The sequence below is a fragment of the Nesoenas mayeri genome (genome assembly GCF_963082525.1).
Source record: "Nesoenas mayeri genome assembly, chromosome: 2".
Taxonomy (NCBI): Eukaryota; Metazoa; Chordata; class Aves; order Columbiformes; family Columbidae; genus Nesoenas; species Nesoenas mayeri.
This window is the reverse complement of record NC_137543.1, coordinates 87,454,105-87,469,179: the sequence shown is the minus strand read 5'-3', so window position 1 is coordinate 87,469,179 and position 15,075 is coordinate 87,454,105. Positions and strand designations below refer to the sequence as shown.

Below are 15,075 nucleotides of genomic sequence, written 5' to 3'. Positions count from 1 at the left end.
ACTATATTAAAATGGAAATTTTAAATGTCAAAAAAGCTTAAATTATTTTAAAAACTATAAACTTTCCATATAGTAGAATATCTACAGAAACATTGTGGATATACATTTTTTTTGTTAGCTCTATCTATCTACATTAAGTACAGGCTTCAAATGCTGTACTGATTAGGTTACCATTTTACAATGAATTTTTTTTCATAATCAAAGGTTGGATTGCACTTCTTGTTTGCAGGCAAGTTGTGGGAGCTCTTTTCTAAAGCTTGAGTACAGGATCTGCCAGAGGCAGAGCTAAAGAAGCAAACAGGAAAGGAGACCTGGAATGTATGGATTATTACTAAAACAAGCAGTATTTCCTGCCTGTGCCTTTCTGCTACCTCTGTCCCAGAGAAAGCAGATTAAGTTACAGGTGTACTGCATGTTTTAGTGCAGGATGTAAGTCAATGATACAAACCTTCCAGATGCGAGGGAACAAGTTTTAGCCTGTAAGAGCTGAAATGCATTTACACTGTTACCTTAAGGATTACGTGTCAGCTTTGGAAGGAGCAAAAGGCAACATTCATGTTTCTAACTTGTTTTGTTCTTCATTTACTGGGTTGTTTACACTCGCTTTACTTGGCATTGGAAGGGCAGTGTGGTCCTTGCCTTACTGAATACATTCTCTATTCAGATTTTTTTGTGGGATTGTCCTATTCTTGGAGCTCTGTAGCCTGTCACATGAGATATCTGATGTAAATAGTTCTGTCTTCTAGCCTTGTTGAAGCATTTATCACCAGTGCTAAAATGGATAAATTGAGGATCATTAATGTGTTTTAATTATAGTGTTCCATATTGCCTCATGGCTTATTTCACTGCAGTTCAGCTGTGGCCATGGAAGGAATTTTTTATTCATTTATTAAATGTGCTTCCTGCAAAATGAGTTTCTGCCCTTTCTTGCCAATATTTTATTTTTGTAACATACACATTCTGTGATAATTTCAAAAGCATAAAAATGTTGCCACAACCTGCCAGGTTGTTTTGTAAATATGGCTATAAACCAAAATGAAGCTTGTGTTTTAAACAGGTTGTAATCCCGTTTGTTCTGGTATCATGTGCTTTTGAAGCTGTTCAAGTCACAACGCAACTGTCTTCTAAGAGGTACAGTAAATGCTATATTTCTGCATTAGTAAAAGTTTCAAATCTGTTTTGCCAAGAATTCAGAATTGTCAAATATCAATCTAAATTAAAAAAAAAAAGTTGACCAATATGTCGCGTTGTTGCTTTTCTGTGTTATTATGGTTTGGGTTTTTTGTTCAGTGATTTTTACAAGCTCAGGAATTCTTTTCCTCGTGATAAATGAGTATAAATGGAAGCGTTGGCTCTGTCTGAAACAATCAGATATTTAATATTCTTTGTTGACAATACATGGAAGGAGCACATTTTCCCTCCATAATGTAGAAAAATGAGCAGAAATTAAAGTCTAATTTTTGTTTTATATTGCATCTCTGCCTATATTACAATGTTTTTAAAATAACACATTTATAATGTAACCAATTTACAGTTTTGTTGCACAAATAGCATTTAAAAGAAAAAAAAAAATCTGAATGCCCTTCTATTGCAGTTCAATGCTTTCAAGGTGTGTTCAGTATTACATATTTTTTGCAGTGGGGCACCACAGGGACTCTGTCTTGCATATTGCTCAGCTGAACAGGAGGAATCTGTTCTTGTTCCGTGTGATGCTCCTCTGCCTTTCTGTGTTCATCCTGCCTGTGCCCTGCGTGTTGTCTCCTTATCCAATGCCACTCGCTACTAACAAGGGACACAGAGCCCAAAATCTTCTTGTTGGAGGGGCAGCACAAGGATCTCATCAATGTTTATAAATATCTCAAGGGTGGGTGTCAAGAGGATGGGACCAGACTCCTTTCAGTGGTGCCCAATGATAGGATGAGGGGCAACAGGCACAGACTGAAGCACGGGAGTTTCCATCTGAATATGAGGAGAAACTTCTTTACTGTTAGGGTGCCAGAGCACTGGAACAGGCTGCCCAGAGAGGTTGTGGAGCCTCCTTCTCTGGAGACATTCAGACCAGCCTGGACACATTCCTGTGTGATCTGCTCTGGGTGAACCTGCTTTAGCAGGTGGGTTGGAATAGATGTTCTCCAGAGGTCCCTTCCAACCCCAACCATTCCGTGATTCTGTGATCCCTTTGACCTTCTCTGCCTCAGTGTGCTTGGGCTGCCCCTGGGCCCCCAAGGAACGAGATTCATCCTCCTCAACAAGGCTTATGCAGAAGCAGCGCTGCATTGAGGAATAAGGGTTGCTCAGAAGACCAGTTGGCCATCTACATTTCTAGGGCTCAGGCGGCATAAAAGTCAGTGTTTCCTCACTTGTGAGTGCTTGCCTTGGCAGTACCACTGATATTGCAAGCTTGTGTGGAATGTGCATCGGATTGTGTGAGAGGGGAAATGACACTAGCTGCTTAAACCAGGGGACATGAGTGTTTCTTTGCTGCTTTATGAGACTGTGGTTGTGACTCTGGCTGGTATTTGTGCCGGCTTCATTCATCTGTGTTCAGATGGCAGTAGCAGTGATGCTGCCGCAGCATCAGCCTGGGAACAAGGCAGAAACCACAAGATGTGCCCAGGATCCCTGGGGAGGTGCTGCTCTGATTATCAGCGCATCCTGAAGTCCCTGCTGCATTCTTTATTGCTCTTGCTGCCCCTGCTAGATATCTTAAGCCATCACAGGGAGCAATCTTGTCTTTGTAATATATAAACATGCCCTGCAATTAGTGTTATCTTGTTGTGAAAGGCTTCCTGCAGTTCATAAGGGCAATAAGTAGATTTTTGCGATTTGGACAAATTGCTCCTAAACTGCCCATTTACAGATCAAAGATTTTTATTTTTTTTTCCCCCCCTCCCTCTGTTCTTGAGGAATGTTCTGTTAGAATATGTTCTTGGAGCTTGCCTGTGAAAACAGCCCTCTAGTTTAGTGCCCCCTGGACAGTACACGATTGCAACATCCTATCTGAGCTATAGGTGAGTGCAGAGAGGCCTTTTAGTGTGTCTGAAACAGAGTCAGGTTGTTCCACCCTTACTTACTACTGAAGCATAGCTGACATAGGCAATATTGGAAACTTCCTCATCAGGAGGCAGTGGTATAGGTGTCCCCGCAGTACATGCTCATGCAATGCTGCAGCATTTCCAAAAAAGCTTTGTGAATTTATGATGGAAATACTGATAAATTAAGTGTATTCTAGTTAAAGACTCCTCTGTTAATGGGTGGGCTGTTTGCAACATTGCTTCAGTGTCATTAACTTAGCAACTGGTTTTAACCAGTTATAGCAATTGCTTTCATGTAATTTAAGATTTACATAGTTTAATGAAAAGAAGATTAGGTTAATGGGGGAAAAAATAACTCTGCGTGCTCCCTTCTGGTTCCTTTTACTGGCTGCAGCCTACTTTCCAGAAGTAATTCGCCACTTGACAGAGGGGGCTGTGGGTTTGGAAACACACCACCAAAATGCTGGGTGTTTCAGAGCAGCTTATGGGGCAACCATAATCTGGGCAAGCACCTCCTTTAGCAGCCCCCAACCTGCCTACCAGGGTGGTTGTCAGGACAGGACCCATCAGATCAAGCCTCATGTCTGCCTGTGCCAAACAGCTTTGCTTATTCTTGAGTCCATCTTGAAATATCTAAATCAGCTCTATTTGGCCTAAGCAGCATATGGACTCCCTGCATCAGCAATGGGCAGGTGCTGTTTGTAAGATGCTTTTGTTCTCTGTTACGTTTCTCTGTTGCAAAATTGAAACTCCATTGATGTGAAGTGTCTTTTTCAAGCAGGGTGGGCTTACAAGTGCCGGGTGTTCCAGCCATATATTTTAACTGTTCTCTAATAAACTGAAATGTGTCTGAGTGATTGAAAGGCAAGTGCAAGAAATCATATCTTACTTTAATTTCTTTAGAGGGGGGTTTAATAAGCTTTGTAACATCTGTGGCCATGAATAAATGTCGATGGTCAGGTGTTTTGTTTTGTTTTTCTTTGCAGCCTTTTCCTCATTGTTCTTGTGATTTCAGACATTATGGCTTTGGTAAGTCATTGTTACACATTCTCTTCAATAAGATCAAGAAGCAGAGAGCTCTCCTAACTCCATCTATCGAGATCTTAATTTGTTTCAGACTTCAAAGTTTTTGTAACTAGGACAGTGAATTGGATTGAAATCCTAGCATAATTTAGAGATAAAACTCCTCCAGTCACCGCTCTTTGAATTTCATGTAATGCATGCTTCTGAAGAAACAATATTCTCATAATAATGAGGGACAAAAATATAGTAATAAGATCATTTTGAGTTTTTCATGTGCTTTTTCAATCAACTTCTTAGGAAGAATTCGAATAAGAATATTGTGTTTAGCTCTTTGTAGGGTTTAGTTAATTTTTTCAGGAATTTTGAACGTTTTACTCCCCTCACCTTCCCTTGACAAAGGGGAAAAGGAGAAATGTGTTACCCACCAGCTCCATTAGAGTTGTCAGAATCCAGGAGTTCAGCAACATCTGAAAATACACTTTGTGCCCTTTGTAATAAGCCATTAGAAAATGCTGTCTTCAGAAAGCTTGCATCCACAAACCAAGCTAGCTAGAACAGCCCAAAGCTGAACATAAATTTTACAGATAAAAAGTACATTTTCATTGGCCCTTCAAACTGTCTTCAACCCAGCAAGTGGTGCCGCTGGGTATCGCAAGGTGAACAGGAGCCCTTCCAAAGCGGCAGGTAGAGCTGGTGTTCTCGCTTCATTTGGGCTGGCTTAGTTTCATCCCCATTGGAGTGAGCATTCCTGGTGTGATTTCCTTGTACAGTGTGGTCTGTGGATTCCACCTGATAGGAAAACCAGTCAGAAAAAAACTGAACAGTGACCAATTTGTCTGTAGAGCGGGAAATGGAGAAGGTTTAGTTTTGTGTGGTTTCAAATAAATCCGTGTGACTAATCCGATTTTGATCGCTTCCACAGGAAAAGGATTAAAATACCAGTAAATCATGCTCATAGCATTTCATTAATGAAATCAGTCTAACTAGATCAAAAGAAGAGTGCAGGCATGTACTGGTGTGTAGCAAGCCCCAGTATATCCAGATCTGATATTTCACTTATTCTCTTGTTTTGGTTTAACTATTTTAAAACAATTAGCAAATACGTACTAGGTGTACGAAACAAAACATTACCAAAGAGGTTTGATATGCAGGAGCTGTGTGTATATTAAGAAAGTTGGCAGGGAAAACAGAAATAAAAATATAGAGAACTGATTTGTGGTCTTGAATTAATGTGGCCACCAGCTAGAATTTGGGAGATTCACTAACTGGCAAGTGCTGTATTCTCCCAAAATTATTCCTGTTTTACAGGTGGGGAACTACCAGAGTTGCCCAAAGAAATTTGTGTCAGAATTCCACGAAAACAATATGCAGCCTTCCCTTTGGCACTAGATGTTATTTGGGATCTCACTCTTTTTTCAAACAATAAGGTGGTTTGGCTTTTCTTATTGAAAAACTTCTCTGCTGGTTATCTTCTGTTTCTTGCAAGCCCAGCTTGACAAAACCTAGTCCATCTTCAGCTGTTTGTGTTTGATACCATGTTACATCTATTTCTGGCTTCTAGACTATTCATTGCTTTGATCCAAGTGAGCATTCCTAGAAAGGTCTTGCCCTTGTTGTACTTGAGTAATTAGAAACTTGGAGTAAACAGCCTGAAAACAGGGGTTTAAATTTTGTGTTTCAGATCATGCAATGTTGATGTACTAATCAAAGTTGGTTTATTTCCTAGCATTTTTTCTTTTTGGTTAAAGATTATGGAAGCTGGCTGGATATTGGAACAAGGTACAGTGTTTATTTTTGCCTTCATTGCGTTTTTAAAAGGCTCATAGGTTAATATTGTTGTTTATCTACTCAGAACTCGTGTAATTTTTTTCAATTACTCTCCCTAATCAAATGCTTCAGTGATGGTCCCTGTACTTAAAGTGCATGTACATGCATGTGTGCACACATTTATATGTATATATGTATATACGAAGCAAAAATTTGTGTCTCAAAATCTGTTCCAGAGCAACATGGAGTAAGTAATGAATCTAGCATGGCAAGAAATACAGTTCGTAGGATTTGTTTGATTTCTAAAGAGAAGTAATTACACACAAAAAAAATTAATTACTTAATTACTGTTTTGCATTTTAATTAGTTGTAATCACTGTTAAAATAACAATTTATCAAAACAGTTGTCTTGAATCTAGTTAAGCCTCCATATACAATCCCCTGTGAATTAATGAACCTTGTGCAAGTATGTTGGTGGTTCCCAACACTCTGCATTTATCCTTCCCCTGCTTGGGGAAGAGTAAATCTGTAGCATTTAAACATAGAAATCACAGCCAAAATGAGCTCATTTGTTTTGCGTTATGAGTCATACTAGCCTTCACAGTATACATCATGGGGCAGATTTTATACTGCGCAGTCTTCTTTGTGAATAGTCCAGAAATAACAAATACAAGGAATACGCTTTTCAGATTTACCTTCCCTGAGTTGTGGAAATAGATAATATGCTCCAATAGGCTTTGCAGGGAATGTGTTGTTAATAATCCAGCCAATCTGGTCACTTGACACTGTTACTTAAACAGAAGTTGAATAGTGACCCATTGTTAATATTCTGTTTAGTCTACTTTCACTCCGTGCTTTGCTGAGCCCCAGTGTTCCCTCTGGCTGATGCATGCTTGGACGCAAGCGTGCACACGTATTCTGCCTGTTTTCTTTGGAGGTTCAAATTCCTGCTTGTAGCTACCTTTGGAGGTTCCTGATGGGAGGAGATACAGTTAGATCAACTAGTGGAAATGATGCTTTAACCATCACGCTTCCTTGCTATCGTCAGTTTATGGTAAATCAAATGGCCTCATCCTTTGGTTTTAATTCCTATGCAGATTGATAAGGATATTAAAGACCTCAGAAAAACTCAGTTCTGCTGGGCAATAAGATTTCTAATTGGGACTTAGCAAGCAAAAATGTAAATTGTTACAAGTACTCAAAAACTTCTGATACATGGTCTTCATAGCACAGAGATTCACAATGGTGATAGATTGTTGGATCCATTCCAGCTGAAAGGTTGCCTTATCTCAAAGAGTTTAGGGGAGCTCATTACGCCCATCCATAATTCTGCCTCTCCATGTGTGTTTTGAGCACTGAAGAAAGTACTGAAAAAGTCCCTTTAAAAGACTAACTTGCAATTAATTTTTAATGTCATAATGCTTAGTGCTCAAACAGCCTTAAATTTGTCATTACTTCACTTTTGAGTGCTTGACTTTCCCACCTACATTACTTTATTGTAGTCTCTTTATATGTTTTATATATGTGTGTATATGCACATAAGATAAAAATTACTAGGTTGCATGAGAAAAGAGTTTAAACCATAGGTGCAGAACTGAAGTGGTCCTTCTTTTAGCTAGCGTGAGCAATATTTTGGCATCTGAACCTTCTCCCTGAGAAGATATCTAATGTGTGATTCTCAAGCTTGGCAAAATTAGCAGGCAACAACAGATTTGTTTGTTTGTTTATTCCTGAAAGAGAAGATGAGCTTCATGGGGTCTTGGGCAATTCCCAAAACCAGTGGGAGGGAGATACGAACATGGCTCTTTCCTGTCCTCCTGTTACAACTGGAGTGACAGCTCTGTGACATTCCCGTTGCAGTGCTGCCTGTTGTTGCTTTGACAGTGAGGTCTGAAAATATCCCCTCTCAGGTGACATTTTAGGTGTTTCCAAAATTTTCCTGGGAAGGTTGAGTCAGTTAAGGAAATTATGGTTCTTTTTTTTGTATCTCAACCAGACCTGTGTAGGATTTCTTGGAACAAAGAAGTAGGAGCACCTGGAGCACCCTTAGGGACAACTGCTCTCATATTTTTATTTATTTTTTTATTGTTTTTTTAGTGGCCCTGGTAGGAAGAGTGTGTGTGTGTACATGTGCAAGTATCAGGGTTCATTGTATACTACTAGGTACCACATCATTGAAATCACAGGTGGAAAATCAACAATTGAATTGCCTGGTGAAGATGTGTTCCTCTAAAGTCTGCCTGAGTCCAGTGGTATATGTGCTGCATTTGCAAAGCTGCTGTTGTATGTTTCCATACTCCTCCTTTTTTTGTGGTGATAGCTTTCAATGGATTTTCTAATTACCACGCTTCAGAACTTTTGTGTGTCCTCTCTTTTAGTGAGAATGTGCAAGTTCAGTAGGAAACCCTCATTAGGTAGTACTTGGGTTTTCTAATACCAGTGCTTAGAAGCTTCATGTGTAAGAGATGGTTTTAAATCTGTTGTGATGAAAAGACAACCTTCACTGCTTTTTTATGGTGATGTTTTGTTTCCTAGTGGATCTGTTTCATTGTTTGGAAGTAGGGCTTGTTTACTGAACTGACATATTACCATTTTTATTCATTTCACCCCTAACTCCTGAATTTTACATCTCCTTCTACCATGCCTTAACGATATTACATGTCATTAAACCATGCCTCGTATCTGGCTTAATGTGATGTCTTTATTCTCCTGGTTGAATTTACCATGCCGCTTAAGTATTGTCATTGAATGTAAAGAGATTTCTACTTTTCACACTCTTCCAGATTATTAATGAAATGCTGAGAAACAACAGATCCAACATACAGTCCCACATTACCGCATTCAGGAAATTATCAATGCACCATTGATTCCCTCCTCTCAGTAAATTATCAATTACAGTAAATATTTATGGCTTCTTAGAAAGTTTTAAAGGTCCTTTCCTTAATGGTGATGCCAGAATCAATGTGAACTTGTTTTTCAGAGAGTACTTTTCATTATTTTGATATATCAACGGGATAAAAATCTTGCAGTGAATGCAGAAATCAAAGCAGTGGCTTATGCAAGCTTCTGAGGTCTGCTAAACTTATCCTCTACCTGTATATGTTGAGGTCACCCTAAACTGCATCATATACCCTAGATGAATACACCATTACATTCCATAAAAACAATAATGCAGTTTTCCTAGTACTTTTGAGGCTACAATGTGTAGTACATGATCATGAGAAGTTTGTTCTGGCAGATTATTTTATTTTTGAATAACAGACAAGTGGAATAGATAGCTTTTTGGCTTTTGTCACCAAAAGAATTTCTCTATGGCTTAAAAGGTATGTTTATGTGTCTCCATACATTTCTACAGACAGGGAGATATAGCCTTTAAACCTACTATAGCTTTACAGTACATGTAACTGGTAAATAGCGCTATATTCAGATAAGTAAGATAAATCCTAAAGCTTCTTTATATGACAGTATTATATGGTTTTATATAGAGAGATACTGTACTACTTGCTCCCTCTTTTTACAACAGTTGTTAGAAAATAAAGATATAAAATACTGAATGTTCCTCTGCAGTTTCAAAGTTCAGGGGACATAGATAAACCACAGAAAACTGTTTTTTAGAATCATAGAATCATCTGAGTTGGAAGAGATGCTCAGGATCATTGGGTCCAACCATAACCTAACTCTGGCACTAAACCATGTCCCTAAGAACCTCATTTCTACATCTTTTAAATACCTCCAGGGATAGTGACTCAACCACTTCCCTAGGCAGCCTCTTCCAGTGCTTTACAGCCATTTATATGAAAAAATTTTTCCTAATATCCAACCTAAACCTCCCCTGGTGCAACTTGAAGCCATTTCCTCTTGTCTTATCACTTGCTACTTGGGAGAAGAGACCAACACCCTCCACGCTGCAGCCTCCTTTCAGGTAGCTGTAGAGAGCGATCAGGTCTCCCCTCAGCCTCCTTTTCTCCAGGCTAAACAGCCCCAGTTCCCTCAGCTGCTCCTCATCAGACTTGTGCTCCAGACCCCTCACCAGCCTTGTCGCCCTCCTCTGAACAATCTCCAGCACCTCAATGTCTTCCTCTCCGAGAGGAGCCCAAAACTGAACGCAGGATTGGAGGTGTGGCCTCATCAGTGCCGAGTGCAGTGGGACGATCACTTCTCTAGTGCTGCTGGCAACACTATTCCTGATGCACACCAGGATGCTCTTGGACTTTTTGGCCACCTGGGGACACTGCTGGCTCATGTTCAGCCAGCTGTCAGTCAACACCCCCAGACCTCTTTCTGCCCAGGCAGCTTTCCAGTCACTCTCCCCTGAGCCTGTAGCGCTGCCTGGGGTTGTTGTGACCCAAGTGCAGGACCCAGAACTTGGCCTTGTTAAACCTCATACAATTGGCCTCAGCCCAACAATCTAGCCAGTCCAGATCTGTCTGTATGGCCTTCCTACCCTCCAGCAGATCAACATTCTCACCCAACTTGGTGTCATCTGCAAACTTCCTAAGGGTGCACTTGATGCCCTCATCCAGATAATTGTAAAGATATTCAACAGAACTGGCCCCAATACTGAGCCCTGGGGAACACCACTCATGACCGGTCACCAACTGGATTTGGCTCCATTCACCACAACTCTTTGGGCCCGGCCATCCAGCCAGTTCTTTATCCATTGCAGAGTTCACCCATCCAGGCCATGAGCTGCAGCTTCTCTAGGAGAATGCTGTGGGATACGGTGTCAACGGCTTTACTGAAGTCTAAATACACAACATCCACAGCTTTTCCCTCATTCACTAGTTGGTTACCTTGTCCTAGAAAATCATCACGTTGGTCAGGCAGGACCTGCCTTTCATAAACTCATGCTGGCTGAGCTTGATCGCTTGTTTGTCTTGTTTGGGCCACTTGACAGCACTCAAGATGAGCTCCATGACCTTCCCTGGCAGTAAGATCAGGCTCACAAGCCTGTAATTCCCCAGATCCTCCTTCTGGCACTTCTTGTAGATGGGTGTCACATTTGTGAACTTCCAGTCAACTGGGACCTCCCCAGTTTGCCAGGCTGTGTCCTGGCTAGAGATCCAATAGTCTTAAAATTCAGAATCTAAATCTGGGACGTCTGTGTGTGCTTGGGAACAATCCCACAGTTCAAAGCAGCATGTGGTGTAAAAATAAGGTCCTCAGACTCTTCTGGATAATGGCCTTCCAAGTCCTTATACGAGTTGGTTCATTTCTAGTTTTTTAATTGCTATGGTAACTTACACCATCTTCCTGTCTTCCCAGCTTCTAATCAGGTCTGCCATCTGAGGAATTAGCCTGTCTTGGGAGAAAGCCACGTTCTGGAACAAGAGTGATTCTATGCCCAACCCCTCCTTATTTTTTACTGATCTTTGATTCTTCTTGTCTTTGGTTAGTAGTTCTCATCGATGTACACTGTCACAAACAAAGACAGGAGATGGTAGTACCTCATACGTTCTCCTTTTGGTTCCTTGCTACCGAAATAGGTGTCTTCCTCCCCCACAAAATTTTCCTAGGACCAGCTTTCCCTGTTGACCTTGATCCATACACAGGGCACTCACCTTTACATTGAATGGTGCTGCCTTACCTCAGATCATGTGTGATCCCCTACACCAGCTACCTCTGCCATTACCTGTCACTGCCCACCTCATTCTTTATAAGCATTGCCACATTGTGCCCCACTGTGCTGTTCTCTTGTACCTGTTTAATGTGTCTTTTTCCTCCACGTGGATCTCACTTGCCTGGAGCCTAGAATCTTACTCCTTTTCCATATTATCTCAGGTTTGACTTCTGATGGAGGAAGCTTGTTTTGAGAATTACGCGCTTCACTGTAACTACAGATCCTGCCAAAGGCACAGTTCTGGGTGGTATAGGGATCAAGATTTTGCTGCTCTGGTTGTGGCATATACATGTAAGAGTCTTGCTTTGTTTGTTTAATTACAGCATTACCCCAGCCTGAGAACTAATTTACCAAGCAGAGCTGCCTGCAGCACTGCAGTGCCAGTTGCTGATGGCCCCAGAGATGCTGGCTGTTTACAATTATGTCACAAGTAGACTGAAATTGTTTTTAATTGTGCTCTATGGCATAATATATGTATATATTTCTTTACTCTAAACATCTGATATTTTAATAAAGGACCATAACTATTCAGCCTTTTGCACCATAGCAAGGGAGAAGTGTGTGCAGCACTCTCTTCTTTCCAAAAGTATGGAGAACCCAGTCTCTCGAGTGACATGTAGCTAAGCAGAATTTTTGGAGACTTTTTTCCTCTGAGAAACTAATTAGCACCCACATCCGGAAAAGCTCCTTTTGGGGTGGACAGGAACTCTGATGCCTGTCTGTGTAAGGACCATGCTGATGGCAGCAAGTCACTGATCCTCTGGTGACAGTCTCAGGGTGTCTGTAGGAATAGAGGCAGGATCTTTGGCTTCTGATTTTCAAATTTCTCATTCCAGCTTTCTTTGAAAGCTGGGAGAAAAGTGGTGTTGCTACTTATGTGAAAAACTACAATTCTGGTGTCAGGTGAGAAGGAAAGTTGAAGTGTTGCCAGTAATGTGTGAGACATTAAACCATCCAGCTATTTACCAGAGTGGCTATTCTCTTAAGAGCCACACAACCTTCTGTGCCTGTGGTGCTTGTGCAGTCCCCAAGGACATGTTACGCCATGAAGATAACAACAAGGAGGGCTTGACTTTCAGTCGGCAACGTGTCCTCTCCCATGGAACTGAGCCTGTAACAGACCCAGGTGGACTTCCAAGGGCAGCTCTTGATGGAATTGTATTATCTTTGCTATCGTAAATGTGCTGTGAGCTGCAAAGTCCAAAGTGCACTGACCATGCGAAAGTCTGCTTTGTGCCTGACTTTGTGCTCTTGTGTCATCTGATGTTCCCTGCAGAAGCAGAACAGTAGCATGGCTCTCGTAGGCCTCCTGTTCTGCTTAGCTAAAGCTGGAGGAGGGGGGGATGCTTATAGGAAAGGCACATAGGAGAGATTGCTCCTGTCTGGCATTTTAAACCTTGAGTTGTTCACATTAGCGAATATCTTCATTTGCACTGTGTACAGATTTGCAGAGATGGAGGCTCTTGATGGATTTTACTTGTTGAGGTCTGAGCCTATTTGTGCTGGTGGATTTTTGAAACTGATTTCTTAAAGCTACGTATTTTGAGCAAGGTGTTTGTGGCAAAGTTTAGTCAGACTCAAAGGAAACAGAAAAATCTTGTAGCATGAGTCAAGTCCCTTTCAGTGTTCTCCATCCACTTTGGTCAGACCCCAGCTCATTTGGTTGCTGATACCCTGGCTGTGGAAGAACTCCCGCTCAATAGTGACCTTTTTTGATTATTTTTATTCTCTCACACTGTTAGCAGCCCGACTTTGTTAAGAGCTGGTGCTTCTCCACTTCACAGAGCTAAATTGCACTAGGCTAGCACCAGGGTTGTCACAGTCTCAGGGTGGTGAGGATTGATAGCAATGGCATTATGAGCTTTACTGCTTTTCTCTGGCTAAACTCTCAAACTGAATGGAATGAGTCTTCTGGCAGAAATTCCAGGTAATTAAACCTGCAAGTGCTCCTTGCAATCCTTTTTTGTGACTTAACTCAGACTTCATTGAGTCTCAAGTTACTCTACTTGTCCTAAAGAGCCGTCTGCTTTGATGTCGTGGAGATGGGTGGGTGCATTAGGAGCTATGGGTACCTCTCATATCAGAGTGCCAGTATTGTTTTCAGTAGTCTCAGGAAAAAAACAACAAACAAAGCAAAAATATGAAAACCAACCAACCAAAAAAAAAAAAACAACCCACCACCAAAAAGCCTAAACAGCTGCACTAGGTGTGTGATGGACATGGGTGCAGCAGTGTTTCATCTTCAACTCTAGCCTGAGATGTCATTGGATTTGGAAGAATTCTAATTTCTTAATGGCTAGTGATTTACATTAATAGCAGCTTGATTCAGACATTGAACACAGATCTCAGTCTAACCCAAAATAGCCCATCTGCAACATTAATGTTGCATCAGCAAGTGGAGAAGCAGCCCTCTGCTTGTTGTCCTTTTAATTGTTAGTGACTTAAGGACTTCCTAACACAGAAGCTGCATCTTCATATTGTGTTTATTAGCCACTCTTGAACTGATTTGTGTAATCTCTTTGAAATCATGTGTTACCACAGTAGAGAATTCCACAATTTTTCAGAAAAGTTGAGTGAAAAAGTAGTGTGTGTGTGGGGGGGGTTGTGGTGGGTTTTTTGTGGAGTGTTTGTTGGTTGGTTGGTTTTGTTTTTTCTTGAAGCTGCTCATCACTGGAATAGTGTTTTCTCTAGAAAATTGCACTTCAGCTGACATAAATAGCTGAGCTGTCTCCCTACCATGGAGTGATGGCAAGTTCTCCCTAGATTCTAGATTATCAGTTCACAGCGAGCAGAAGTTTTGCTGTGGTTTCAGTCATATATGTTGAATTACCAATTTGAATGAAAAATACACCCAGTACCTCTTATTCACTTGGTATATGCTCAGTTGTGTGTGCTGTTGTCCCCACCATTTTATTTTGTCACACTTTGGTTTTCACATGATAATGCTGCTATAGTAGTTACCTTCCAGAAGTAGCTTATATACATTTTTTCTCTGACTACTTTTATCTGTCTCTTCCTTGCAGCATTAGCCACTATGTGCTCGTGATGTCGTTGACCATTTTTATGATGCTGATGAATGGACTGGCCCAGCTGCTAACTACAAAGAGACTTGAACTTCCTAGAAGGACTAAGCACCATTCCACATGATAAAGCGATAAATCTTCCTGCCATCTTCCCATCCTCAGGATTCCTCTGAACCAACACCTCTGGAATGTAAATATAAGTTAATGGAATGGACTAGAGTGTTGAAATCCCATCCAGGGATCAGAGTGCTCTGCTGCTACAGGTTAAATGCTGTCCCAGGGCTGAAATTTGCATTTGGAGATTATCAATTAGACATCAATGGGGCTAAAAAACCCTCAGCTTTATGCTCCAAGTGTACATACTTCTTGAAAATAAAACCAGCAACAAAATAGTTTATAAAAAAAAAAGGGCAACTATATTCTGGAGTTCTTTTGAGTTGTTATAACTTGTCTGCCAGCTGTTTGCCTTACACGTGCTCATTCTCATTAGGAGTCTGCAAAGTCCTGGCTTCATTTCATGTCTTGCATAAGCATCTCACAGACTAAAGCATGCATCAAATAAGTCGGGGCAGATCACTGATTTGTATGTTTCACATGTGGCATATGC

General features: G+C 41.0%; 1 protein-coding gene across 3 annotated transcripts in view; it reads left to right on the top strand.

Moving 5' to 3' along the window:
* The window catches only part of PIGN (phosphatidylinositol glycan anchor biosynthesis class N), a 105,340-nt gene extending 90,495 nt beyond the window's left edge, over positions 1-14,845 (top strand). For all 3 annotated transcript variants that reach the window (XM_080339888.1, XM_080339889.1, XM_080339890.1), the window contains 4 exons: positions 1,058-1,131; positions 4,022-4,064; positions 5,785-5,837; positions 14,469-14,845. In XM_080339888.1, coding sequence (XP_080196014.1) covers positions 1,058-1,131; positions 4,022-4,064; positions 5,785-5,837; positions 14,469-14,592 — 294 coding nt within the window. In that variant the 3' untranslated portion in view covers positions 14,593-14,845. The remainder of the gene's footprint in view (positions 1-1,057; positions 1,132-4,021; positions 4,065-5,784; positions 5,838-14,468) is intronic.
* Positions 14,846-15,075: the final 230 nt, after the last annotated feature.